This window comes from Muntiacus reevesi, chromosome 5, assembly GCF_963930625.1.
Source record: "Muntiacus reevesi chromosome 5, mMunRee1.1, whole genome shotgun sequence".
NCBI lineage: Eukaryota > Metazoa > Chordata > Mammalia > Artiodactyla > Cervidae > Muntiacus > Muntiacus reevesi.
The window spans coordinates 24,818,134-24,845,952 of record NC_089253.1 but is presented as its reverse complement, the minus strand read 5'-3'; the positions used below and the strand labels follow the sequence as shown (position 1 = coordinate 24,845,952).

Sequence of the window (27,819 nt, the reverse complement as noted above, 5' to 3'; positions counted from 1 at the left end):
ACTGGTTGCTCTTGAGAGCCTAACATCTCCTTGCTGTTTTTCTGCCCCTACCATTTCATGCTGGAATGTCCCAGAGGCGAGTCCTTGATCTCCTTGCTCTTTATCTAAACTCACTTCCTCCTCCTTGATAATCTCATCTGATTTCGTGGTGACATACACCCCAGGTTATTAACTCCAGTTCAGACTTCCTTCTCAGACTCCAAACTGTGTACCTGACGTATCCACTTCAACATCTAATAGCAGACATATGAAAATTTACTTGTCCAAATTGAAACTCAACTTCTGATTTCTATCCTAGCTCCACCTGCACAACATAGATTTTAAAAAGTAGATAAAAATAAAACATAGAATATATTTTAAAATAAGTGAATAAAAAGTAAGCAACCTTATTCCCTACCCTCAGTGTTCTTTGTACCCGTTGATCAGAAATTTAATCCTTTCCATTACTGAGGCCAAAACTTCAGAATTTTTTCTTGATCACTTTTTCCCATAATACTACATATTCATTCCTTTGAGAAATCCTACTGGCTTTATCTTCAGAATATATCCAGAAGTGACTCGTGGCCCCCGAGTTACATCACTTCTTGCCTACATTACTACAGTCCTCTTATTCACTCTCCTGTTTTCCACCCTCACCCAGTTACACACAGTGGAGTAAGGCAGATTGAATCACAGCACTCCTGGTCTCAGGAGTCCTCCAGTGTCTCAACATGTCACCAGGGGAAGAGGCGAAGCCCTGACTGGCCTGCGGGATCGGGCTGGCCACTTGCCCTGCTTCCCCCTTGATCATCCCACACACCCTGCACACTTCTGCCTCAGGCCTTTCCCCGCCTGTTCTCTGCCAAGACTGCTGTTAACCCCAGAAATCCACAGCGCCTTTCCTCCCAGCTTTCTTTGAAATGTCCACTTCTCAATGAGGCCTGCCTTCATCCACTTTTTGAAAGTTGTAACATCCTTTTCTTGCCCCTTTCCTCCTCTTTGCCCCACACTACATTTTTTTCCCCCTAGCACTTACCGCCTTCAAACATACCATGTTATTTATTCATTGTGTCTACCGCATACTGCCTCCCTCTCCACCCCATTAGAATATAAGGTCCATGAGGGCTCTTTGTTCTGTTCACTGATGTATCCTAAGCACCTAGAATGCTGTCTAGCACGTAGTATATATTCAGTAAGTATTTGAATGAATCTGTTGAATGGAATTGAAGGGATTTTGAGCAGAACATGATATCATCCGAGTTGTGTTTGAGGACTGATTTTCAGTTTGGGGGCAGGTGGACTTTTTCAAGTTATATCCTCTCTGCTTCACTCACCAACCCCTGCCAAGTTCGTGTTCTCAAATGGTGGTCCACAGACTGTGTTCACATCAGAATAAGGGGCTGGGGTGGGAGGAAGGGTTGGCGTCCAGGGATAGTGTGTTGAAAATTCAGATTTCCCATCTCAGACCTTTTAAGTCAGTCTCTGAGAGAGTGTCCTGAAATCTGAAAATTTGTCAGGTTCCCCAGGCGATTCTCACATAGACATGCTACAGTTTGAGAATCATTTGCTTAAGGAATCTTACATCCATTATTCTATTTTGACGTCTCCCTCAGGTATACATGGGTGTGAAAGTTACAAAAAAGCTTGGGCATCTGTTTTATACTGGGCGCCCTGGGTTTGTATCCCGAGTATGTCAGTTGTAAGTTACTTTCGCCTCTTTGGGCCCATGTGTTCCTAGTGCCTCAGTTTCCTTGTTTGTATTCTGATTAGTTAATAGTACAGTGCATACCTCCAAGTGTTATGATGAGGATTAGCAGAGCTGATCATATAAAGTGCTTAGAATTGTCATTGACACATAGTAAGGGCTCAATCAATGCTCGCTATTCAGAAATCCTTGTAAGGAGAGCAGCTATTGGTAGGGAAATGTGCCCAGTCTACCTCCCTCCTCTACATTGTGCATCCACGTTAGGACTCTGAAAATGATCATCTCTCTGCCAGCCGACTTTGTGTTAAGTTCTGCCAGTAGGCTGGAAGGAGGGGGGAGAAGGGACTGACTCCATTCTGCTCACCAGCTGTACCCCTCAGTGTTGTTCAAACAATGGCCCTTCACCCCAATGATGACAGCTGGAGGCAGTGTCTAACTTGAGCTCCATGGAGCCCCCTGGAAGCAACAACCGTCTGCAGACCGAGCGCTCTCCTCAGAGATCTGACTCCAGGCCCCTGGGAGAGCTGTCCTTGAGGCGTGTAGATGAGGATACCACCATCTCTTCTCTTTGTTTCCCAGCCCCAGGGTTGGTGGAGCTGTGTCCTGTATCTCTGTGTTAAGTCAGTGTGTGCCTTGTTAATTTTTCAAGAGTTTTAGCACCCGTTTAGCCGATTTCTGCTATTATTTTCTCTCTTTTTAAAAAAATAGTGTGGTTTGTTTTTCTGACTGGACCCGGACAGATAAAAATTTTTAGAGAGAAACTTTTAGTTGTGGTCTCGGCAACAAATAATAAAGGAGCAGGAGAGATCTGGCCAGCTCCATTACTGATTAAATGTGGGTAGAAGAGGAGGAGCCAAAGATGGCTTTGCAGTGTTGAATCCGGTGAATGGGGGGTGGGGGTGGGGGTGGGGGTGTAATTTTGAGAAGTAAGGAAAACAGTGTGGAGAGACTGGGGAGTGAGTTTGGTAGTTGGGTCTGTTTGAGGTACTTGCAAACTATCCACTGGAAGAAGTAAAAGACAGCTGAAACGAGGCCAGGGCATGCATGTGAGTCACCTGTGCAGATGAGTGAGATTGTCACAGGAGAGGTAGAAAAATGAGAGGAAAATAAAAAGAGAGTTGCCCTCCCAAAATGGGAAGGTCAGCTCTAAAAATGGAGCAAAGATGAAAACCAATGAAAACAAAAAGAAAAGAGAGAGGAGAAGGGCAGGACCTTGACCTTAGGGAATATGGATCTAGGGAGCTGGAGAAGAAGGGGATGGGCTGAGAGAAGGTTGGGTAGGAGGGTAATCAGGAGACAGTCATAGCATCCAAGGCGGGGAACTACCTTCAAAGAGAGAGCAGTTGTCAGGAGCTAAGGCGAGGCTGAGAAGAACAATTGAGGCAAGACCAGAGAGTTTGTGATCAGTGCTGAGGCGGGTATCGGAAACCAAATACGGAGATGCTAAGGAATAAATGAGTCTTAGTCTCAATGGTTTGGCTCTGAAAAAGAGGAAAAGGCGGTGGGTGAATAGCAAGGCTTTGTTTTTGTTTGGTTTTAACACCAAAGCAAGCCCAATCATGCGAGTCTTATGCTATCTTCCCATAACTTCATTCCTTTTCCCAAATGCCTGTATAGTCACATTGGAGATGACACATCTGAATCATTTTCACAAATGTTAGGCAATATCCTGATGATGCTCCCTGTGACCTAAATGGATTAGATGGACACTTGACAGTGAATGTCTTCGATGCAGCACATGTGGTATTTTAGGTACATATTAGTCAAGGGAGTTACCATTATAATAAATATCCCCAAATCTCAGCGGCCTCACACAACACCAGGTTTGTGTCTCCCTCTTGTCACAGTATTTAGAACTAGCAGGTGTTGTATGCTGGGACCCACGCTGCTTCCCAGCTAATGGCGCCACCATTTCCTAGGGCCTCAGTGTCCACCAGACTTTCTGTATCCACAGATGTGCGAAGGGAGAGTGGAGACTTCCCTGGGGGCTTGGGGGCTGGGCCTCCATTGGCCAACTCTGTCATGTGTCCTAGTCGCTGACTGGGAGCCTGGGAAATTCAGTAGAACCATGTGCCCAGGAAGCAGAGGAGAAACACAAACCCTGCCTAACCACAATAAAAGTTCTTGCTTTTTTTTTTCATTTCCAAGCTCCTTTGCTCCCATGTATAATAACACCTTCTTCTAAATTTTAGCAGAATTCACTTTTAGTTCAGCCTACAATCTCTCACGCATCACTCACTCCACACATATTTATTAAATGCCTGCTATTTTTTAAGCACTGTGAATGCAAGTGTGTTACATTCTAACAAGGAGGCAGATCAAAGTTTAAAAATTCAATGCAGTGAGACAAATGCTATGTTCATTATATACCGACTGTGGGAACACAAAGGTAGATTAATTGGCATTGGATCTGTGGTTTGATTTCTAGGAGTTCAGCAGGCTAAGGAGTTGGGACTGGGTTCCATGTTCTTGGCATTCCAGAATAACACTTGCAAAAGCATGATGAGGTGGGGGAATTGGTGTATTCAGAAAGCTTTGCATCTTTGAGTGTAGCTGGGCTCACATGGAAGAGATGGTCTAAAGCTAAGTTGAATGAGTTAAGTCAGAGGCAGTTTGTGTCCTTTCTATGACATACTGTTACAAACACAACTGTGCTCTCCACCCTTCCCCCCAAATCCTGTGTTCAGGTTCTAACCCTCGTATCTCAGAATGTGATGTATTTGGAATTGGGATCTTACAGAAATAAATTTAAATAAGATCATTCAGGTGGTCCCTAATTCGAAATGACTTGTGTCCTTATAAGAAGAGGTAGTTATGATAATTACAAAACACACACACACAAAGGGAAGGCCATGTGAAGACACAGGGAGAGACACCATCTACAAGCCAGGGAGAGAGGCTTCAGAAGACAGCAACAGCGCTGACACCTTAATCTCAGACTTCTAGGCTCTGGAACTGCGAAAAACAATTTCTGTGGCTTAAGCCATCTATTCCATGGTACTTTGCTACTGTAGCCCCAGCCGACTGATACACATATCAAAGAATGGGGATAGAGGGGGTATATTCTAGGGACATTTTGAAGTAGAATCAGGGAGGCTTGGGGAATGAGGCAAGGAGGGATGTCTGAGAGGGCAGAGCTAAGGATGACCGAAGTTTTTAGCTCTCAGTCTCCCAGGTGGATGGATAGTGACGCTGGTAGCTACACTGAAGTGGAGGAGAAGGTTGCATTCATTGTCTGGTAATCATTTCATATGTGTGTCACCCCTCAGCAAACCTGGAAGTCCCTGGTATGGGGGACCTCCTAGTGAAGGGCCAAGGTAGTGTATAGCTTTTAAAGTCACTTCAGATTAAAGAGAACTTGGTTGAATTAATTCAGTTCATTACTGGCATTATTGTTTGATTGACAATGATGGGAACTCTGACTGAGCTCTGGAAAAAAGTTTACAAATCAAAAATACACTGTCCTGGGCTTCTTTCCCAGAGAGTTTGGAATGTACAATATTTCTATCCTCAGGCTATTTGAGAGGAACTCAGTGGTTGAATCACCCCAGCAAGAATCTCTGGGTGAGTGAAGCATACTTGTATATTACTTGTTTGAAAATGTAATGGGACACAATCCCCGCTAGCTGTTTTTCTTTTTTTCCTGAACCAATCTTTTTATGCCAATCAAACAAAATGGTTAAATGTATTTGCATTTTGAACATCAGAAAATAGATAAATAGGTAAATAGTGAAGTCAGTATTATGAAAACTGGCTTAAAATTCAGTATTCAAAAAACTTAAGATCATGGCACCCAGTCCCATCACTTCATAGATGGGGAAACAATGGAAATAGTGACAAACTTTATTTTTTGGACTGCAAAATCACTGCAGATGGTGACTTCAGCCATGAAATTAAAAGATGCCTACTCCTTGGAAGAAAAGCTATGACCAGCCTAGACAGCCTAATAAAGAAGCAGAGACATTACTTTGCCAACAAAGGTCCATCTAGTCAAAGCTATGGTTTTTCCAGTAGTCATCTATGGATGTGAGAGTTGGCCTATAAAGAAAGCTGAGCGCCAAAGAATTGATGCTTTTGAACTGTGGTGTTGAAGAAGACTCTTGAGAGTCCCTTGGACTGCAAGGAGATCCAACCAGGCAATCCTAAAGGAGATCAGTCCTGAATATTTATTGGAAGGACTGATGCTGAAGCTGAAACTCCAATACTTTGACCACCTGATGTGAAGAACTGACTCATTTGAAAAGACCCTGATGCTGGGAAAGATTGAAGGCAGGAGGAGAAGGGGACGACAGAGGATGAGATGGTTGGATGGCATCACCGACTCGAAGGACATGAGTTTGAGCGAGCTCTGGGAGTTGGTGATGGACGTGCTGCAGTCCATGGGGTCGCAAAGAGTCGGACACAACTGAGCGACTGAACTGACCTGAACGAACTCGGGGCAGGGCCTTGTCTGTGACAGCAAGTACGCAGCCCCGGACAAATGCTCGTTTTAAAAACATCTCCTTGGGTCTTGGAGCAAAGAAAGCTCCACGGTTTAGTCTCGTGTTTCATAATTTTTGTCAATAGATTTTCATTTGCTGCAAAGAATTGAGAATTGCGTGGTAGTGGGAGAAATGCTATGATTGTTAGAAGCAGAGGTGAGAAAACACACCCTCTTGAGTCGCCGAGGTCTTGCTGAGGAGGCAGACCTCCTCAGCTGCATTTTCATTTGTGAGGCTGGCAGTTTGACAGAGAAGTTTTAAGAAAATTGCTAAACCTTAGGGAATTGCCCCAGAATGAAGGAAAATCATGCTTATGTTGTGTTTACCACAGAAGCAGACTTCACATTTTGTTGCCATGTCTGAGTCTTCACGAAATGTGTAATATTGCAAAGCCCATGGTAAGGAGAAAAGGGTGAGGTCTTCAGCAGTTTGATTAGTTTGATATTCCTTTTAGAATTTGCTGCCACGTTGTCTGTTTCCTCGGAGACCCCCTGCTTTCTTCTCCATGTGTGCTAAATAGAAAGAAGCTTAGCCGACAGATTCTAGAAGACTGCTTCCCTCTGCCTGTTGCCTCCTCCCCCTCCTCACCTCAGCTGACACCGAAATCCATTACGTGCTCTGCACAACTTGTTAAAAAACTTTTTTTTATTTTTAATGTCCCCCTATTCAAAAGAAAAGATCCAGAGACATACAAGGTGTCACTTAAATTTTATTTCTGGTCTCTCCCACCCCAGGTATCATAAATAATAAAGCATTTTGTTTTGGACTTGACTGTTAATAATTTTCTTCCAAAGAGCTCTTCTAACTTTGGGTAAAGACTGTAATCGCTTCTGAGGAGAGATACTGTTCAGCTCCCAATGAGAGGAGGTTGGGGAGGGGTTTCCATCTGGGCAGGATTACTTGGGAAATGCTTTAGGCTGGTGAGAGACCTGAGACACGGTGCTCGTTTCAATCTTTCTTTTCCACTTGGTGTGTGAGGCCCCCAAACCCAATACCTGTAGGGCCAAAGTTTTTGGCATAGCACACTGTGGATGAGAGAGAAGAGAATGGGGGAGAGGATGGGTTGGTCAGCGCCATTATCTCAGTTCCCTCCATCTGAGCACAGTTATTTTACCTGGGTCAAGCATCCTTTTTTTTTTTTCAGGCATCCTTTTGATAAATGTGTTTATAAGTTACCTTTTAATTTGAACTGTAGCTTATATCTGCCTATAAAACTGTTTAGGCTTCTTTGCACCCTCCTAAGTGTGTTCAGAGACGTTTTCTCTGAGTCACCATAATCTGGCTGCCAGTTGCTTGCCCAGCCCCATCCCTTCCTGCTTCCTGCCTCCCTCCCTGCCCTCCATGTACACACAGCTACTTGCAGTGCTTAAAATGAGCCACAGTGTCCCAACTTTGGTGCCTTGGCACTCACTGACCCCTGTTCCTGGGACACCCCCTCCCAAAGCCAGAGGAAGCTTCTCTTCTAAGAAAGCTTTCCTGAATCACTTTCTCCCTTCCATGCCCTGCATTGTGTGGCATCCTCTACTAGAGCTTGCAGCACTTGGGAATGCAGTTATTAATACTTCCCTGCAGGTTGATCTCCCTACCAGCTGCCGCAGCAGCCTAGAATCTTCTGGCCCATGAATGCTGAGGACCCTCTGTATCCTCTCCTACCCGGAGCAGGCAGTCCCTGTCAGATACTGTGTCAGCTTCACCTGGTCCCAGCCTGGGAGAAGCTGGGCCACCTGCAGTCTTGGTTAGTAATATCCTCCCTCTCACTCCTCCCTGGCTCTAGCACACACGTTCGGAGATCCTAAGACACCATCACTGAGTGGAAAGGGTGGGAGGACCCTGCGGAGAAACAGAATAGGGCTGGGAGAGGCTCTGAGGATCAGACACAGTGCCATGGCCCTAAAGCATCCCTTCTTCTTGGTGTCAGGAAGGAACTAAGCCTCTCTTCCTCTCCGCAAGACAGAGGGATGATGGAGGCAGTTTGGGGCAGACCTGTGAGGACCAACCAGAAGGCAAACCAGTTTGTCAGTTCTGTGTGATCACTAAGTGACGTGCAACTTCAGAACTGGACATGTCAGGAAGGAAGGAGGGAGGGAGGAGACAGGTGTGTCTTGATAAATTCATCAGAGGCCAAACGGAGTTCATCCTCCCCAACCTCGCATCACCCCTATCTGCCAGTCACGTACACAGAGCATTCAGGATTTTGGAAGGGACTGTGATGTTTTTGCCCAGACCGGAGGCCCCTTCCAAGGCCACTCAGTACTCTGCTGCCTCCTTGGCCTCCCTCCCGCCAGGTGCCCAGCTGCCCTGAACTTCCCTGAGCATCTATTAAGTATCAGGTCCCCCCACGTGCTGCTATGGACGGGGCCAGAAGTGGGTCAAGCAGGAGGTTACTTTCCTTTCGGTGGCTGGCTTTGCCCTGCATCCTCGGAGCCCAAACCCGGGTCAGGCTGAGAAACTATGCCTCTAGGCAGGCACAGGCCTCTCAGCAGGGACACAGCTTTCCCTCCCAAAGACCCTCCCTGGGAAAACATATCAGGAGAGTCTCTGGAACCACTCACCTTTGCAATAAAGTTCCCCATCTTTGTCAGTGACGTTTGTGGACTCTAGACTCTTCCCACAGATGGCGCAGCGAAAACAGGTCTTGTGCCAAGGCTGTGGAGCACAGGAGAGCAGAGCAGTTGGATATTTAATAGGGGAGGCAGAACCTTTGCTTCCTTGTTACCAGGGGTTTGAGGAAAATGGCTTGACCAGCAATTCTTAGGACCCCTGAAGCTGGATTTATCAAAGTGATTTCCATATATATCCCTTCAGAACAGACTAAATAGAAGAAGGATTCTTCTTTCTAGAAGATCAAGAAATTAACTGGAGAGAGAGGAACTTGGACTTGAGGCAGTGGGTAACATGTTGAATATAAAATGAAAAAAGAAAGAAAGGTGAAGAAACAGGCCATCATCTAGGGAATTCAGGCTCATTTTAAACTCTCTGTATCTCTTTGTTTTACTGAAGCAAGTTGATTTACAGTGTTGGGTACACATATGCAGCAAAGTGATACATGTATGTGTGTGTGTGTGTATTCTTTTTCAGATTCTTTTCCGTTATAAGTTATGAGATATGGAATATAGTTCCCTTGTTGTTTATACAGGTAGGTCCTTGTTATTTATCTATTTTATACATAATAGTGCGTGTCTGTTAACCACAAACTCCTAATTTATCCCTCCCCACCCTTCCCCTTTGGTAACCAGAAGTTCGTTTTCTGTGTCTGTGAGTCTATTTCTGTTTTGTAAATAAGTTCGTTTGTAACATTGTTTTAGATTCCACATGTAAGTGATATCCTGTGATACTTGCCTGTCCCTTTCTGACTTAGTATGATAATCTCTAGGTCTATCCCTGTTACTGCAAATGGCATCATTTCATTAGATGTCTGAGTAATATTCCATTGTGTGTGTGTGTACATTTGTTATCCATTCGTGTGTTGGTAGACATTTATGTTGCTTCTGTGTCTTAGCTCTTATAAATAGTGCTGCAATAAACTTTGGGGCGGATGTATCTTTTCAAATTAAGAGTTTTCATCTTTTCTGACATATGCCCAGGAGTGGGATTGTGGGGTCATATGATAACTCTATTTTTAGTTTTTAAAGGAACTTCCCTACTGTTTCCCTTAGTGGCTGTACCAATTTACATTCCCACCAACAGTGTTTGGGAGGGTTCCCTTCTCGCCACACCCCCTCTAGCATTTGTTATTTGTAGTCTTTTTGGTACTCTCCTTGTATTTCTGATGGAAGAAAGTTTTGTGGCTTAAGATGATCCAGAAGATTGCCTGCCTTCTGGGTATCTGCATGTCCCCAATGCACAGCCCAGGGTCCTCACCTGTATTTAAATGGCTCGTCCTGGGGTGGAGACAGTCCCTATATTTGGAGTAAGACACTCTCTGTGGCCTTCCTCCCCCTGTTTAGTATAAACAGGATCTTTGTCTGTCTTCAGGCGCAAATCCTTGGGCGAATCCCTGGCTTCAGGACTGAAACTGGAGCTTGTGGACAGGTGTGCGTTACTGTCTCATGTCGAGGACTCTTCCCTGTTGCCACAGCGTTTCTGAGTGAGGATACTTCTGGCTGCTGCGGGGTGTTTGCTGTGTGCAGTGTGGTGCACAGGCTGAGTTATGCAGTGGCCTCAGCTTCCAGAACTGACACTTTCTGGAAGGATTGTGGACACTGAAGACAAGGGAGCTTGTGTATCTTTGTATCTCCAGAGTTCCTAGCTAGGTGCCTTCCCTCTAGTGAGTTAATGCACATTGCATCAAATTCCACTAGTTCCAGTTTCCTAGGGCACTGCAGGGTGACCGTCACAGTCCAGGAAGGCAGGTGAGGATGAGTGGCTCCTGGGACCTAAGGAGGGTCTGCCTCCTTCTCTCATTCCTCCCAACCCAAGGGGTGGAGGTGGACATGTCCCCATCTGGCTCCTGTGGAAGTCCTTACCTTACCACCTCCCATCACCTTCTCAGCAGCATAGACTGACTTTCCGCATCGAGGGCACTTCTCTGATTCTCCAAACTTCGCGAACTTGGAAGGGTTGCTGCTGGTGGTGGCTGAACGTGCCTGCTTTGGGGACCTGGTCAAAATAGACAAACGAATGAAACCTAGAGACTTCCCTTGGCAAATAGTACTAGCTGTGTGACCTTGAGCAAGTCACTAAACTTCCCTGTGCCTTAGACTCCTCATCTGAGAGTGGGAATATTTACAGTGCCTTCCCGGCTGTAACCTTCCTCACTGTTGAGAAGGTTAAATGAGGCCAGGTAACTAGAGCACTTGGAGCAGCACCTGCCTGGCATGCTGTAAGGGCTAATGAATGTTAGCAGGAATTCATTTACATCTTTCCTTTCTGTTGTAAAGCACTTAGCAAGTGTTCCATGTATGTAGCTTGTATTATTGCTGTTGTGTTATTATCCTGATTGCACATTTAGGGTTATCTGTACCATCTGGAAACCCACAGGTCTGCTTTCCAAAATGAGTGAAAATATTACAAGGCAAGATGGCATCTTGACAGTTGATACTAAACAAACCATAGTCCAATGAGCTGATGCATGCCTTGTCACAATTCAGATTGTCACCCTGCATCCAAAGGTCACGTGCCCTCTTGAGAGCCATGTCTAAGATAGAGGCACAGTAATAACCCTGCATTTCCTTATCTTTTGGTGTTTCCTTGTACATTTATCATTTGAGTCTCATCATAACCCTCTAAAGTAGGTAGGAGTAGCTGGAGAGTAAGGGCCAGAGGGGTAACTGCCCAAGGAGTCAGCAGCTCATAACTGGTGGAGCTGGGATGAAAGCCAGGCCTCCAGACTCTCTTTCTGTCTGTGCAGCACCCCAGAAAAGCCCTAGTATAGAACAGTGAGCTTTGGGTAATGTGAAGCAGAGATTGCAGCTGGTAGCATCTTTCTTTTTTAAATAACATCTCCAGTTGGAGTTGAGTGATGAGAAAAATTTAAATGACAAATCACACATCCCTGCACTTTTACAGGCTCTACCATGGGCTGTGCTCTTTGAAAGGGACCAGATGACTCTTCAGATGCTCTCATTGATCTCTGGGGGATGCTCCCTCCATTGGGTTGGGCCTTTCTGCCAGTCCCACTGCAGAGCTGAGCCCGGGTACCAGCTGGCCTGACAGCAGCTGCAGGCCAGTGACTGTCAGTCTATATGCTCCGTTTTGGGCTGAAGGTCAGCGCGATCATCAAGTAGAACAGACTGGTAGATGGAGGTGGCACAGTGTGAAATCCCTGCTTCCCTAGGATAATGCTAGGGAAACCTTAACACTGTCCTGGTAACAGACAGGGCAGCCAGGAGACCCGCAGAACTGTCAAAATTTATTGTTTACTCAGCACAGTCCATCCCCCTGGACCCACTCCCCACTACAATGCAGACATTAGTCATCTTACAACCCAAGGGGAGAGATCTTCCAGTGACACACACACAGAGAAGGGCCATTGCGTCCCTGCCGTCTATATGTAATTTACACAGAAATGCTCAAAGGGGAAGGAAAGAGACTACATGTAGTTTTGCAAAGGTCAAACAATAGGACATCTGTACATTCTGGGTTTTCTCTTGACATGCAAACCAAGAGCCATGGTGTAAAAGTAATTGCCCTTTAGAAAGGCAGATAATTTAAAGAGAGTCTTTGGAGAGATGACACATTGTTAGAACTTGGTCAGACTGAGTATTCCTGTTGTTGGCAAGTCAACAATGGGGTCTATTCTCCCATCTCCAGAAGACGTTGCCATGGGAACAGAATGAACTACCCTGAGAGCTGGGGCTTTCCTGGCAGGGCAAGCGGGGCAGTAACTCACTGTTGGAACTGGAGGCCCAGGTGTTCGCCTGTGTCCGTGCTGAGGCAGCCAGCGCCTTGTCCGTACCCGATCCCCTTGGGGCCGTACCTGCGCCCGTAGCAGACCTTACAGTAGATCTCTGACTCGTGAGCTGCCACCGTGGTGCTGTCCAGCGCCTTCCTGCAGGCCACTGCCGGGGAAGGGAGGGTCAGGGAGTTAGGGCTGCGGCTCTTCCCTCCCTCCTGCACAGCTAGTGCAAGGGCCCCCTTGCCAAGGACCAAGGGGCCCAGCACAAGGGCCCCCCAAGCCAAGCACACAGCTTGGATTCCTGACCTGTGCATCTGTCCTGAGACAGATTGCCGAGACAGTCCTGTTTCACAGATGAGGAAATGGGGGCACAGAGAAGGGAAGTAGTGTTTCAGCGGTGCCCAGCTGGAAAGAGGTGCAACCAGGACTGGAACCCAGCGTGTGGTCTCAGACCAGCGAAGAATAGCTGTCCTTGAGCGTGGACAACCTGCATTTCCGAGTGTCTCACCCCAAATGACTTCGGAAACTGTGAGTGTATATGTGTGGGGGTAGGCAGGGGGTGAGGCAGGGGAGGAACTTATTATTTTTTTAATCACATCAGAATCAGCATTGAGCAGTTTCTCTATTTAAAATGGACTTTGAAGAGCTCTGTGATTATCCAGGGAGATAATTACTGCTGAGACTACTTTTGATCCAGTTCTGGAAGCAGAGGAAGTAATGAAAGGGTAGACCTGCTCTTAGGCTTCCATTGACTCAAGTCACTGTATATCACCTAATGTAAAGTGTGGGTGATACTAGACATTAGTATAGTTATTATATAGATTATATTATATTATATTATTATATATTTATTATATAATTATATTATTATATAGTTATTATACATAGTACGTAAGACTATTTTTCCAAAAAGAAGTTTCATAGAAAATCTATTAATTAAAATTTTTCAATTGATAGAAAAAAATTTTTGCCAACTTGAATAAATAAATGTTTAAGGATATAAATGAAGGTGTCAAATACCCACTTATAATATTTAATAATATAAATAAAAAATATATTGCTTTGGAGACATTACCTTTTTTCTAATCTAACACAAATTCAGGAAACAAATTGCATCCAAATTATTTCTCTGCGTTTTCAACGTCAACATCTCCCTTCTCAAGTGTCTTCCTGAGGCAGCTGACCCAGCTCCCCAGAGCAGCTCATCCCCACGTCTCTCTGTATCTGAGAGGCAACCCTGTCTCCTTGAGCAGGAGGCTGTCACCTTGAAATCTGTGTCTCAACGAAAAGTACCTAATAACAATAATATTAGGGCAGCTTTAAAAGTATGTAGGATTTCCACAGCTTAATACCTTGCTGTATCACATTGTAATGATGAGCCTTAAAGGCTGTTTATGGTGATAAGCAGTGCTTATAATAGTGAGGTCATATTCCCAGGAATAATAATACGTGTGCATTCAATTTGTTTGCCTCCATTTTAGAAAACCAGTTCCATTAAGTGACTTCTATAAGCAATCCAACATTTAATGACATTGTTTCAAACTAATATGCCTTTCTCAAATGGTAATTTATTTTTTTCAAAAAGTAAGTAATTGAATACAAGAGAGAGAGAAGATAAGGTTGTAGAAGAGGTGGGGTTGGCCAGAGGTTGGTGTTTATGTGGCTGGAGAAACAGGCATATGGGAGTTCATTAAACAGTCATGTCAATATTATGTGTGTTAAATTTTCTGATTAAAAAAGTTTAAATAAACTGAGAGACCATCCTGTAGCATGAGAGACTTTATAAGGCTCTGAAGCCAAGGTGAACCCTTTTTGTGAGGAATAATTTGGGGGGGGTGCCTTATATTTCAGCATATTAAGTATATTTCAGCGTATTAAGTATATACCTATCTCTGTCTCTGCCCTTCTTGTCACTGTCATTCCTAATCTCCAGAACAACTTGTTGAATATTTATTGATGTTATAGACTGAGTTCTTTGAGGGGAAAACTGTGTTAATATCCCCAGAACACAGCACAGAGCCTAGTCCAAAGTTAGTCCTCTGTAAACATTTGTTGAGTGAATGAGTGAGTGAATTGGCGCATGCATGAATATCAGTGACTTGTCCGTGATTATACAGCCGTGAATCGCAGAGCCAGCCTCAGATCCCTTTGACCCTAGTCCAGTGCTCATTCCCATCGCTCCGGGACTTCCTGGGCCCTGTCTTGTCCTAAACAATTCTGTAGCCACTCCCTGACTTCTGACCAACTTTCACACCCAGGCGCAGCAGAGATGTGCTGTATACCGTAGCCACTTGCCCACCACATGAGGTAATAATGTGTGTATTGGTGACACGTTGAAATTATTATTTTTTATATGTTGTGCTGAATGTTTAAAATTTTCACCTGTTTCTTTTTATGTTTTTAAAAATAGAGTTACTGGAAAATTTTTCTGTATGTGGCTTGCATTATATTTTTTTTGGACAGCGCTGGGAGGATTAAGATTTGTCTAGAAGTTTGGAGGACACTGGCCAAGAGACAAACTAAGGTATTCTGCCCCTATTTCCAGCAATTGCAGGGTGACCTGTGGACAGATCGGTCTTGTGATGGAACTATAGGAAAGCATGCTCTGCTCCAGAATCCTTCTGTCCACCACTGCTGAAACCTGCTCAGACCCCCATCCCACCATTCTCTAAGGAGAATATCCAAGAGTTGAAAGGGATGTAAATGCTCACATCCTTTCTACATGGTCCATTAAATAGGGCATCTTCCTGCTTCCTGGGAAAGACGAGACACCCCTCACCATGGAAAGCATTGCTATCATTGCCTGCTCCCACTCAGATATCCAAGTTGATGAAAGGAAAATAAAGGCCTAGAGAACTGGACTTCAGGCAAAGAACCCCAGCTTTCTTCTTATAACAACTAGTGTGGCAGGTATAACCATCTCTGTTTTATAAATGGGGAAATTGAGGCTCACCATGGTGAAATGACTTACACGGTCACACAGTTATAGTGCATGGCAGGGTTCAAACTCAAACCCTAGTCATTTTTACTCCAATTCCAATGTTCTTTCCAGTATTTCTTATCCCTACTCTTTTAAAAGAACACTCGCTATTTTTGGACAGAAGTCAGAGGGTTATGGAATAAATCCTTTTGAGCAACAACTTCTGGATAATTGTGGTGATAATGCTGAATCTGATGGGTGTATGATGACTTAAAATTAATTACCCATCATTAAAACCTAAAGTGTTTGTAAATTCACCAATCCAATCACTCACAGCAGCATTTTCCCCTGTTCCTCGGTGAGAATTATGTTTGTTGTGGGAGGTATCCTGGAAACAGGATAATGGTAACTTCTGCAGCAGATTAAACATTACTGTTACCAGAGGATGAAGGGTCTCCATGCCCTAACAGATGGAGCCAGACCCTTGCAGTTCTGTTTGAAACAGTTTGAGGCAGCGTGATGCCTTGTGGCTGCTGGGTAAGACATGAGGGTGGATGGAGCACTAGGCAGGGAGAGCGTCTGCCAAATGTCCAGTAAGACTAACCCTTAAGCCAGACCTACTGGAGGGAAGCAAAGAAGGTAAGTGCCCAAAACAGAACTGCTCTGCTAAAATAGGAATACGCTGCTAGGAGACTAGAAGGCAGTCGGGTTGAGGAGACTAGACTGGGAGTCTGAAGGTACAGACTCTGCTCCTGGCTCTGTTGCAGATGCCTGTGACCCAGGCTTAGAGATGAGAAATGACTTGTCCAGAGTCACATGAGTTGGGCAGAGCCTGACTCCCCGGTGGACCACAGGGTCTTAAATATCCCCCTAGTTTTGAGATTTGTGAAACTGTGTCCAGCAGGGGACAGTAAAGATTCCCCTTGTCAAGTTGATGGTGCCCCAAACTCTTGCCTTTCTGACCCTTCCAGAATCGGCCCCTGCTGTCCCCTCGCCTGTCACCGGCTTTTTCTTAGGAAAGGCCCATTGTAGCTGGCTTCAGCAATCGCTGGCCTGTGGGAACAACCCATTGAGCCAAGTCCACCCTGGCTGCAGATAAGTGATGGCTTCCTTTCTCTGCCAAGTCACACTTTGTAAATGTCGCCACGGGGTCAAGGTTTTCACCACTGGGAGCTTGTTCTGATTCTGAGCTGCAGGGAAACTGCCTTTGAGCTGGGCACGTGGTGGCAGAGGGGGTGCTCAGGAGAGCACCGTCCCTTCTTTAGGCGGTGCCCCAGCGTGGGAGTCCTAACAAGGCCCCAGGGGATGCTGATGCCGTGGGTCCCGGGGCCATCTGCTGAGAACAGCTGATCACAGTATCTGTGGCTAAGGGTGAGCTTTGGCGTGCCCTTGGTACGCTCAGGGACTGTCATGGTGTTCACATCCAACTCACTGCAGTGGAAGCAGGTCTTGTGGAAACTCCTCCCGTTGCACTGGATTTCCTCCGCGTGGTAGACAGTCTTCTCACAGGCTCCGCATTTCGCTCCTCCACCCCAGTTAGGCATCTTGAAGACGCTCTGATCAAGGTCAAGTCTAGCAGGATATAAAGCAAATACCCTCAATTTAGGTGGCCTCCAGAGTGAGCCAATCATGGTCGACATATACACAGTACTACATATAAAATAGATAACCACTAAGGACCTACTGAATAACACAGGGAACACCACTCGATACTCTGCAATGACCTGTATGGGAAAAGAATCTTAAAAAGAGTGGATATATTTATCATGGATTCATTTTTCTGTGCAGATGAAAGTAACACAGCATTGTAAATCAACTATACTTCAATTAAAAAAAAAAAATGAACCAACCCTTGGTAGTGTGATGGTCTGCAGACCAGGGTCAAGCCCCAGTTTGTTGGTGGTTCATTCACTCATTCAGCAAATGGTTACTGTGCGTAAGTCAACGGATAAGCTCAGACACTCAGAGCAAGCTCTGAGCCAGTCACCTTGCTACTGTGGGTCTCAGTCTCCTCTTTTGTTAAAAATTGCTAGTCACTGCTCCTGTGTACCTCACAGGGTTCTCAGAAAGAATGGATAAACTGGTTTTGTGTATCTGAAATGTATCTGAAATTGTATGCAAATATTCGGTATTGTTATTTTCCTCCATGTAGGTGTTTGTAAAACTGTTGCTTCAGAAGTGGAAATAACCTATGATGATGGTATTCTTTTCTAGCTAAGTGTTTCTTGAGTCCCCTTGGATCTTGCTAAGATGCAGATTCTGCTTTGGTTGATCTGAGGAGGGGAGGAAGTTCTGCATGTCTCAGACTCCAGGATGGGCTGATGCTGCAGGAGTGAACCATCCTTTGGTTAGCAAAGCCTTCGCCAATCTTGCGTGTGTGCTGAGTCACTTCAGTCGTATTCGACTTTGTGCGATCCCATGGACTGTAGCCTGCCAGGCTTCTCTCTCCACGGGATTCTCCAGGCAAGAAGACTGGAGTGGGTTGCCCTCCTCCAGGGGATCTTCCCCACCCAGGGACTGAACCCACATCTCTTAGGTCTCCTGCACTGGTAGGCAGGTTCTTTACCACTAGTGCCACCTGGGAAGCCCTGATAAAAATAAATATGTAATATTTTAAAACTCTCTTCACATTCATTTCATCTACCCATTAATTCCTTTTTAAGAAATATCATTGCCCAGGCAATGAGCTATGTTGGCAGCACACTAGATCAGTGGTTTGGAAACCTACCTCCTGCCTTTAGGGCTACCGGCAACTTGCCGTGTGCATGGAAATGAACTTCATAGTGTCTCTTTACATCTGTTTTCCCACCTGTGCTATGAAGAGAGTCCTTCTTTTCTTTGCTGCTTCACAGAGTTGTTTAGAGGATGTGCAGGAAGGTACTTATCACTGCTCTCAGGGACAGTGTGACTCCAGGAGCCAGATGATGTTCCTGTGAGTCTGCCCACATCATTTAAGCACCTTCTGTTGCCAGGAGCTGCTGACAGCCAGCCCCAGGCCACCCTTGTCCCCTCACTAGAGAACTGTGTTTAAGAGATACCAGGCTAGTAGAGGCATCAGGAATTTTTTTTCCTCTTTCCTTCTGTGTCTGTGTATTAGAATGAATCCAGTTTTCCGTTTCCCCAGAGGAGCACTAAAATAAGCTATCAATGCTCAGTGAAATCTCTGAAATCCTGTCACTCCCAGGGGGCTGCGTTTTCTCTGGGATCCTTTGGTTTTTAAGAAGCCTGGTGTGTCATCTTGTCATTGGCACCAAATGCTATCAGACCATTCCAAGTGGCTGCTTCGACTTTGTCCTTCCCTTCCAGGAAGCCAGTCACCTTCTTATAATAGTTGGCGATTAACAGTAAGCCTCCTGGGTCACCTGGTATGGACTGTGTCTTCCAGCCTCATAACTGAGACAGATTTTGCTAAGAAACAGAAGGTAAACAGCAAACAGATCATGGAACCCAACACTAGGACAAAAGGGAAACTCTCCATCTAAATGCTTTACAAGGAGCTTTCCTTGCTTCCAAAAATGGGTTAGGTTAGCTATAAACATCCTACCCTTCCTCTCAGAGAAACAGGCTCTTCTTTTTATCCAGTAAAATCTTAGAAAATATAACCACACCATGAGGCTTGTGGGATCTGAGTTCCCCAACCAAGGAATGAACCCTGAGCCCTTAGCAATGAAAGCGCCAAGTCCTAACCACTGGCATGCATGCGTGTTCAGTTGCTTTAGTCGTGCCTGACTCTTTGTGACCCCACGGACTGGTAGCCCTGCCAGGCTCCTCTCTCTGTGGGATCCTCCAGGCAAGAATACTGGAGTGGGTTGCCTTGCCCTCCTCTAAGGGATCTTCCCAACCTGGGGACTGAACCCACGTCTCCTTTGTCTCCTGCATTGCAGGTGGATTCTTGACCCACTGAGCCACCTGGGAAGCCCCCTAACCACTCTTCCAGGAAATTCCCCAAAATGTTTTTTTAAAAAGGAAAGCTTTAGTGCTATTTCTATAGTTCAGGTTGTTTAATAGAGTGGCAAGAGTAATGGATTTTTAATTGAAAGGCTTGGGGTCAAGTCTGCATTCATTCATTCATTCATTTAATCACCATGCATTTAGGGTCACCTATCATGTGTCATGTATTGGGCTTCCCTAATAACTCAGTTGGTAAAGAATCCACCTGCAATGCAGGAGACCTGGTTCAATTCCTGGGTCGGGAAGATCCTCTGGAGAAAGGGATAGGCTACCCTCTCCAGTATTCTTGGGCTTCCCTTGTGGCTCAGCTGCTAAAGAATCTGCCCGCAATGCAGGAGACCCGGGTTTAATCCCTGGGTTGGGATGATCCGTTGGAGAAGGGAAAGGCTACCCACTCCATTACTCTGGCCTGGAGAATTCCAAGGGCTGTATAGTCCATGGGGTCGAAAAGAGTCAGACCATGGGGTCACAAAGAGTCAGACACGAATGAGCGACTTCACTTTTACCTTTCACGTTCTGTCATGTGTCAGACACTACTCTAATTTCTTGGTGAGAGAATCGAGGAGGAGAAAGCTTATAAAGATGGATACTTTGTGTCCCATCCCCTAGCCTTGAGAAGCCTACATTTTAGGAAGATATCTAGGAAGATAGGCAAGAACCAGAATACTCTGTACCAGAGAAGAGTCTTTGGGGATGTGCTATGCAAATTTAGAGGAGGAAATGACTTACCCACTTACCTACATTTAGATTGGGGAAGAAAGCAGTGAGTTGTTAGAGGATCACAGAAAACATCACATCTAAATGGGGATTGGAAGGTGAATAAGAGTTTACCAGACAGAGAAAAGGAAAAAGGACATTTCAGGCACAGAGAAGAGCACATAGAAAGGCTTGGTGATCTTAAAACACCCGAAGAGAGCTCAAATTGTTTATATTTACTTTCAGGAGCAGAATAGATTTTTAATATTGTGACCTCATGTACACACAAGATGAGGCATAAAAAGTAGACATTTGGGGGTAATATTTTAGCCAACTTTTTTTTTCGAAGATCCATCCTTCTCTGACTAAAGATGATACATTTTTGGAAAAGGGTAGAATCATGTAATTTTGCTCGTGCTCATTTTGATCCTGAGTTTCAACATAATATAAAATAGAGAAGAAATGTAACACATATCTAGAAATGTGACTTGTGAAATTAATGACATGAAAATTTTCAATGAAAACAACCCCAGGTCAAATTTCTCATTTCACATCTTCAATGGCGATTTCATTGGCATGTCTTGCAATTTAATGGGAGACAGAGATGCCTCTGAGGGGGATTGTGCGTGTGTGTTCAGCAGTTGTCTACACGTGGTACTTTTCAAAGTGAGTATAAGATTACAGATAATAGCTATTCACAAGGTAATGGAGCCTGCACAGGTTGTTTTTAAGTGATCATAAATATCTGACATACATTTATCAAGACATCAGGACACAAAATAGAAATCCATAAGCATTCAATTAAACAGGTGCTCTGTTCCACTTCTAAAGATGGAAGCATAGCTATGGGGGCTCAATGCAAGAGACGTCTCTGATTTCTTCTTTGGATGCTCAACGGCCAAAAGGCAGAGTGTGTTGTAAAGCACCCTGAATGGGAAGACACAGGTTTTAATCTTATCTTGACCTTGCGGCCTTGAAAGTGGTTGAAAAATGACAAGGTTGTGTCCTGCACTTTCCTCACAGGATCCTTGTGAAGGTCGTGGAAAGATGATGGAATTTAAAGCAGCATTGAGAAGCTGTTCAATGGTAAGTCATTGTTATCTCACTTTATTTCAGGTTATTCAAATAGAACCCATCTGCTAATTAAGTCCCTATGATTTGAAAGAACCTTTAGGTCTTGGCTTGCATACCTAACCTTCTCAGCCTCTCGTGTGGCTTTGGAATCCCTGTGTCTCAACATTCCCCGAGCCAGGCCTGGTGTGCAACTTTACTCTGGCAAGGTCCAAGGGATGGCCCACTTGTTTATCAGCGTTGCCTGGCACAGGCAAGGGTCATTAAAGGTGGAACACCAAATATAGCCTTGCCCGTCACTCAGCCCCATTTGTCACCTGGATCAGAGTCTCCATCACATCACCTGGCGCTACTCCCTGGGCCAGGCCCAGAGATGGTCTTGTCTGTGAGTCAGGATTAAAACAGGGGACAGTCTGGGATTTAGGAGGATGAAAGAGAATGCCAGACCCTGCCGTGTCAACTAGGGAGAGGGTGGACTCCAGACTGCTGAATACCCAGTTCCCAGTGAGAGCTACCTGGGTGGATTTCTTAATGAATAATGCTGTGGAAGAGATTATACTGGGAATGCGCTATTGTGGGGACTGGAGAAGACAGTAAACGAGATGTAGGAGGCCAGAGTTCTAGTTCTGCCTGGCCTTTTCGAAGCTGTGTGATCTGGGAAAACCATGCAGGCTCTCTGAACTTCAGTCTCTCTCTCTAAAATAGGCATAAGAATCTCATCTATTTCAGTATTTTGGGGAGGATGGTAGTTGTTTGAGTGAGTGAAATTGCAGGGTATTATAAAATGTAAAAGCTGATGAGTCCTGCAATAACTCTAAGTTGTCACACATCTGTCTTAATTTCAAAAAATATTACTTGTACTGTGTATTTTGTACACATTCTTCCTAATTCAATACTTGCTTTTTCTTTTTTAAACTACCAACTATAGAGCTGAAAGGTGATACCTTAGGGCAAAAGTGGGTGAGGTAGATAACATGGGTGCTCAGTGATTCTGCTTTTTCTTTATTAGGGGTCCATTAAAGAACCAGGGAGGGAATCCTTAGGCCATGGGCTTTGAGCAGACACTGCCAGTGACAATGCTCTTTTCATCTCAGTGTTGGTTGTTCTGTTACAGGCCTGATTCCACATAGTGAGTTAAATTGTCTACACTGACTGAAGCAAAGACTTTGGGTCATAGAAACACATATCTGGAATCTAAGTGATAATCAGTACTAATATAGTCATGTTATTGAGTCAAATTGTCTGGAGCCTGGCCCTTGGACCAGGCCCTGTGGCAAATCTCATTTAATCTTCACAGCCACGTTTCAAGATAGGTGCTTACAACATTCACTTTAGAGACAGAAGCAAGGAATCTGAGGGAAATTACACTGCTCAGGTGGCTAGTGGTTCTGCCATACTTGGCTAGTTTGTGTCCCATGGCTAGGGTGGGACTTAGGTGGCTCTAAGTCCAAAGCTGTGTTCTTCTGTTAAGCTTAGCTACTATTTATTGTTTACTGAGTGTCAGTTGCTTTATATATTGCTACTTTTAATACAACAGCCCTGTAGAGCAAATGTTGTGATTCCCATTTTGTAGATGAGAAAACCGAGGCACAGAAAGCTAAAGTTAAAGTCTGAGGTCCCGTAGCCAGTAAGCAGCAGAAACATAATGCAAACCCCAGTTAAGCTGGTTCTGTGTCCCACGTCCCTGGAGAGGGGTCCAGGGTCGGCAACTCCTTTAACCAACCTTCACAGGTGGCAGGAACTGGGGTCTTACTGACCTGTCATCTCTCCATGGGGCAGAGAGAGTACTCACTGGTGGGAGTAATGGAGCAGCAGAATTCAATTCAGTAAAATAAAGGGCTTTCTTAAGAGTCAGTGCTCCTCACACATGGAAAGAGCTCCTTTAGGACTGGAGAGTTCTTTCTCCCTCTTGACTTAGCTTGGGATGGATGGCCAAGTGGCTGCAATGTAGTGAAGCCCTTTCAAGGGTACTTCAAGCCCTGATACAGACTTAGGGGTCTGACTGGTGACTGGAGCCTCACCTGGCAGAGAAGCTGCCCAGAGGTGTTTGTTCTTAAATACTGCCTCTTTAGTTTCTTCATCCAGGTAAAACAGATAATGTGGGAAAGCAAGGGCTTTGGAAAGAAACAAACCAGGGTTCAAGAAACACTATCTACTCAACTGTGGGCAAATTACTCAAAATCTTTGAGCTCAGTGTCATCATGTACATAAAGAGAGGATGAGAAGGCTTTTCTTAGAAGGTTGTTTTTGGTTAAATAAGACAGCAGTAATAGCGAAGATACTATATATAAATGCTTACACATAGCAGGTGTTTAATAATTTTAGTTGCTTTCATTATTACTGTTAGTGTTTTTAATCTCCAGTTTTAAAATCCATTTTATTTTCTTTTTTAAAAATGTATTTACTAGGCTGAGCCAGATCTTCGATCTTTGTTGCAGCATGCAAAATCTTTAGTTATGGCATGTGGGATCTAGTTCCTCAATCAGGGGTTGAACCTGGGCCCCCTGCGTTGGGAGCACAGAGTCTTAGCCACTGAGCCACCAGGAAAGTCCCTAAAATCCATTTTCTTAAATAAATCTTTCCCACTCCTTCTCCATGGCTCTTCTGTTCAGACTGTGAACCCACTCTGTTTTTCAGTCTTCAGAGTGTGCTGTACCCAAGAACAGATGAAGCCTCCTTGGGGGGCAGGGGGATGGGGGTCAGGATGCCTGGCACCAGGGACAGCACATTGGCGGGTCCTGAGTCTGTGCCCCGGGTCACCCACTTCCTCACTTTGGCAGTTCTGGTGCCTAATACCCGCTGACCTTGCTGGTGCTCTGGACTTGGAAGGGAAGCAGTGAACCCAAACAGCGTCCCTGTGGCCCAGGGAGACCGGGGCTCCCCCTGGGTAGGACATTCAAGGTCAGCAGCTTCCTGCTAAGCTTCTGAAGAAATACATGAAGTCCCCCTTCCAGAGGCCCTTTCTCAAAGCCCGGGGAGCATAGGTCACTTAATCCCAGTACAAAAATAAACCCAGCTCTTTTAAAATTCAGACAGAGTAGACACACCTGCCCCTCAAACCAAGGCTGTAGCACACGGGTCATATTCTATCTTTTCTGAAATCGTCTCTGAGATGTGGCCGACTGTTACTCACAGAAACTCACTTGGTTCTCTCTTGGCCTTTATAATTTGTTTTTAAAGACCATGTTGCACTCTAGTTTGCATGCTGATTCAGCCACTTCCTAGCCGTGTGTCCCTGAGTGATTACTTTGCTTCTTTGAACTTTCGTTACTTCCTCTGAAGAATGATGTCTTGCAGAACTTTTGGTGACACTTAAATAGGCTCACTTTGTTCACAGGGCAGTAAACAACCAACAGTTCATGATCCCCCCCTTTCCCATGGTCAGGTCCCTGGTCAGGCTCAGGGAAGCTTCTGTCTTTTTTGGCCCCAATAATAAGACAATGATTGTCTCTTCTCCTGCTTTCCTTCATTGCGATGAATAACTGTGATTCTTCACAGTTGAAGGCATCTCATTTCTCTTTGGCTGTGAAGTCCTGCTCTTGGATATAGTACTCCCAAAAATCTGAGCGGCACACTTCTAATTGGAAGTCTGCCTGCCTCAGGAGTTCTGTTTCCTGTGTATTATATTCCTTGTCTATGTCCTTCCTCTTGTAAAACAGGTTAATCATCTAACTCTTGGTCAGCTTGTTATTTGCTTCGACTTCTATCATCACACTTGTAGTGGCTCAGATGGTAAAGAATCTGCCTGCACATGCAGGAGACCCGGGTTCAATTTTGCCTTTTCTCTGAGGCCTTGACTATTTGTCCAGTTTTACTAAGCTTACAGACTAGTTTCTCATACTTTATTCCATTTGTTTCTAACAAATGCCCTTGGGATAGGTGTCCTAGCTTTAATTTTTACTGTTCAGAAATGGAAACTCAGAGAAGTGACATTCAAAGCTAGAATTTGAACTGCCTCTATGGCTGAGGCTCTTCATTTGTTTCTATTTCCTTCCCAGAATCTTTCTTTTTTTATTAAGCGTGAACTTTTTTTTTTTTTTTTTAGCTGCACTGGGTCTTCTTTGCAGTGTGCAGGCTGGCACAAAGTCCTAGTTGCCCTATGGCATGTGGGATCTTAGATCCCCAGTGAAAGAAAGTGAAAGTTGCTCAGTCGTGTCTGACTCTCTGCAACCCCATAGACTCTACAGTCCATGGAATTCTCCAGGCCAGAATACTGGAGTGGGTAGCCTATCCCTTCTCCAGGGGATCTTGCCCACCCAGGGATCAAACCCAGGTCTCCCGCATGGCAGGCAGGTTCTTTACCAGCTAAGCCACAAGGGAAGCCCAAGAATACTGGAGTGGGTAGCCTATCCCTTCTCCAGGGGCTCTTGCCGACCCAGGAATTAAAGCAGGGTCTTCAGCATTGCAGGCAGGTTCTTTACCAACTGAGAGATCAGGGAAGCCCAACCAGGGCTCAAACCCACATTCCCTGCATTGGAAAGTGGATTCTTAACTACTGGACCACCAAGGAAGCCCCCCAGGATTTCTGAATTTGTATTCTCCCAAGAGTCTGTCTCCACTTCTTGCAAGAGGGCGGTAGCAATTTGTCTGTTGAAAGATCCTGCTCACTCTTTCCTTCTCTTTCTCTGTCCCCCAACCCCCTACCTCCTCCACCTCCAGTGGATGACTTGTGTGGGGGGCTGCGGAGCTGCTGTCTGCCCATTTGAGAGGGTGCTGAGCCTGGGGGTCCCCTGTGCCCCTACCAACAGGCAAGGCTTGTTTTAAGGACTGAGTTGTTCAGAATGGAACCGAAGTCAAGCCAGAAGAATCTCTGATATTTTCTGGGTCATAAAGAAGTTTTACATACATTGTGATGAATTGAATGTACCCAGCGCTGCAGTTCAGTCCCCAAAATATTATAAACTGAGGACAGAGGTTTTCCCCATTTTCTTGCCCTTTTTGTATTGATGCCCACCCTTCCTTGCATTCAGGAGACAGTCAGTACAAGCTCATCGATGGCAATGAATTGTAAATTGTACTGCAGAGACAGGGGTCCTCAGACCTGTTCACCATCACCTTGGCTTAGTGAAGGGAGAAGGAATTAGAGGCTCTGATCCTTTGGCAGCATTTTCACTCATTTCTCATTCTCAGCCACACTCATGCCTGTCATTCACTGGGATGTAGCAACAACAGCAATAGCAAAATCCTGTACTGAAATCTAGAGGAAACAATGGGAATCACCCCTCAAGCCCCAGTTGGGAATTATCTTCTCGGGAAACAGAAATTTTAATGGATTTTCAACAGAGCCATGTCTTTTTTGGGGGGTTGTTTCGATTAGTTTCAAATGACTAAGAGCAAGTCTGTTGCTGAACATCCTTGGGATATAAAATCAGTTTTAAAATCAATGGCTCTTGAGTTTTACTGAAGTACAAAACAGGATAAGGTGAACTGTAGAAATCCGAGTCACTCACTCACACCTTTTGAAAAAGAACAAATCCTTGTATTTTAAGCATTGGAAAGGTGGTTTCTGCTGTATCGTGTCAATTGTAACCACCTTGTGCAGTGCTTCACAGTTTAGGAAAATGTCAGCACATCTATATTGATCCTGGCAGGGGGGACCAAGACCCTGAGGGCAGGAACTTTCTCAAAGTCACACGTCACTCTTTATGTGATCCTAGGACTAGAATGCACGTCTTTTGACTGAGACAATAAGAAACATTATTCCATCAAAATAGTTTTAGACCAAAAATGATCCCAGACTCATTCTCTGTGAACTTTCCTTGCACCCTCAAATGCTAATCACCCTTTTAGGAGTGTTCTAGACAACTGGGTCCACCCCAGAGTCGAGCATAACTTGAGCCTCCTCACACAGAACCAGAGTGGCTGGTAGCACTTGAAAGAAATACACGCTTACTCTGTGAAACACACCCTTACTCTACAGGACCCCTCCTAGTCCCAACGGGCCCCCAGGCCAGCCCACCTCCAGGCCTGATGCCCTTCGCTCCACTCACCTGTCTGTGATCTCTGTCGGCTCAGCTGCATAAGGGGGCTCACGTCCTCTTTAAATACGGGGGGGTGTCACCAGCCTTGGCCTGAGGTTCAGGGAAGGGGAGGGAGGCTGAGGGGAGGGGGTGAATGAGGCATGAGTAACACAACTGCTATCAGAGGCTGAAAATAGCTTGTGACCAAAGCCCTGAGTGTTGTTCCCCCCACACCAGCTGCGAGGCCCTTGGAGAACCGTATCGCCTGTGTTTTGTTGTATTTGCCAATCGCCTTTGGCATGCAGGGATCAATTTGTGGAGTTGCATTTCTGATCAAGCGGGGGGAACAGGAATAAAACCAAGGAAGGATAGTACACCTAAAATCATTTTTCCAGGCTCCCACTCCCCTGACCTTCCTGGAAATCAATGCAAAGTACCTGCACATTAATCATGAACCATATCTGGGCGCCCTCTGGAACTCTAAGACACAGGTCACTGTTCTTGTGAAGGAAACTCAGAGCTAAAAATAAGAGTGATGGGTGTCTGGAATGATACTTAGATAATCTCTTCAAAGCAGCTTGGGAAAATAAGGTCAGCTAATCATTAAAGTCCTGTCACTTCATGGCTCGCTATCCTATGAGGAAAAGTTTTCTCTCCAAAGTTTTCAGTTACTTTGTTATCTTTTTCGATTTAAGAATTTAACATGGCTGTGCATCCTA

The 27,819-nt window shown here is 45.1% G+C and overlaps 1 protein-coding gene across 2 annotated transcripts; it reads right to left on the bottom strand.

The window, feature by feature from the left end:
• Positions 1 to 6,854: 6,854 nt before the first annotated feature.
• Positions 6,855 to 27,250, bottom strand: CSRP3 (cysteine and glycine rich protein 3). Of its 2 annotated transcripts, none has more exons than XM_065937248.1 (6): positions 27,131 to 27,250; positions 16,855 to 16,994; positions 12,497 to 12,665; positions 10,632 to 10,764; positions 8,718 to 8,811; positions 6,855 to 7,190 (listed from the first exon to the last, which is right to left on the bottom strand). In XM_065937248.1, exons 2-6 carry the CDS (start codon positions 16,964 to 16,966, stop codon positions 7,114 to 7,116), a joined length of 585 nt encoding a protein of 194 aa, XP_065793320.1. In that variant the 5' UTR covers positions 16,967 to 16,994; positions 27,131 to 27,250; the 3' UTR covers positions 6,855 to 7,113. The 2 variants fall into 2 exon arrangements, with proteins under 2 accessions (XP_065793320.1, XP_065793321.1); XM_065937249.1 differs by lacking the exon at positions 27,131 to 27,250 and adding an exon at positions 20,111 to 20,132.
• Between the last annotated feature and the right edge of the window lie 569 nt (positions 27,251 to 27,819).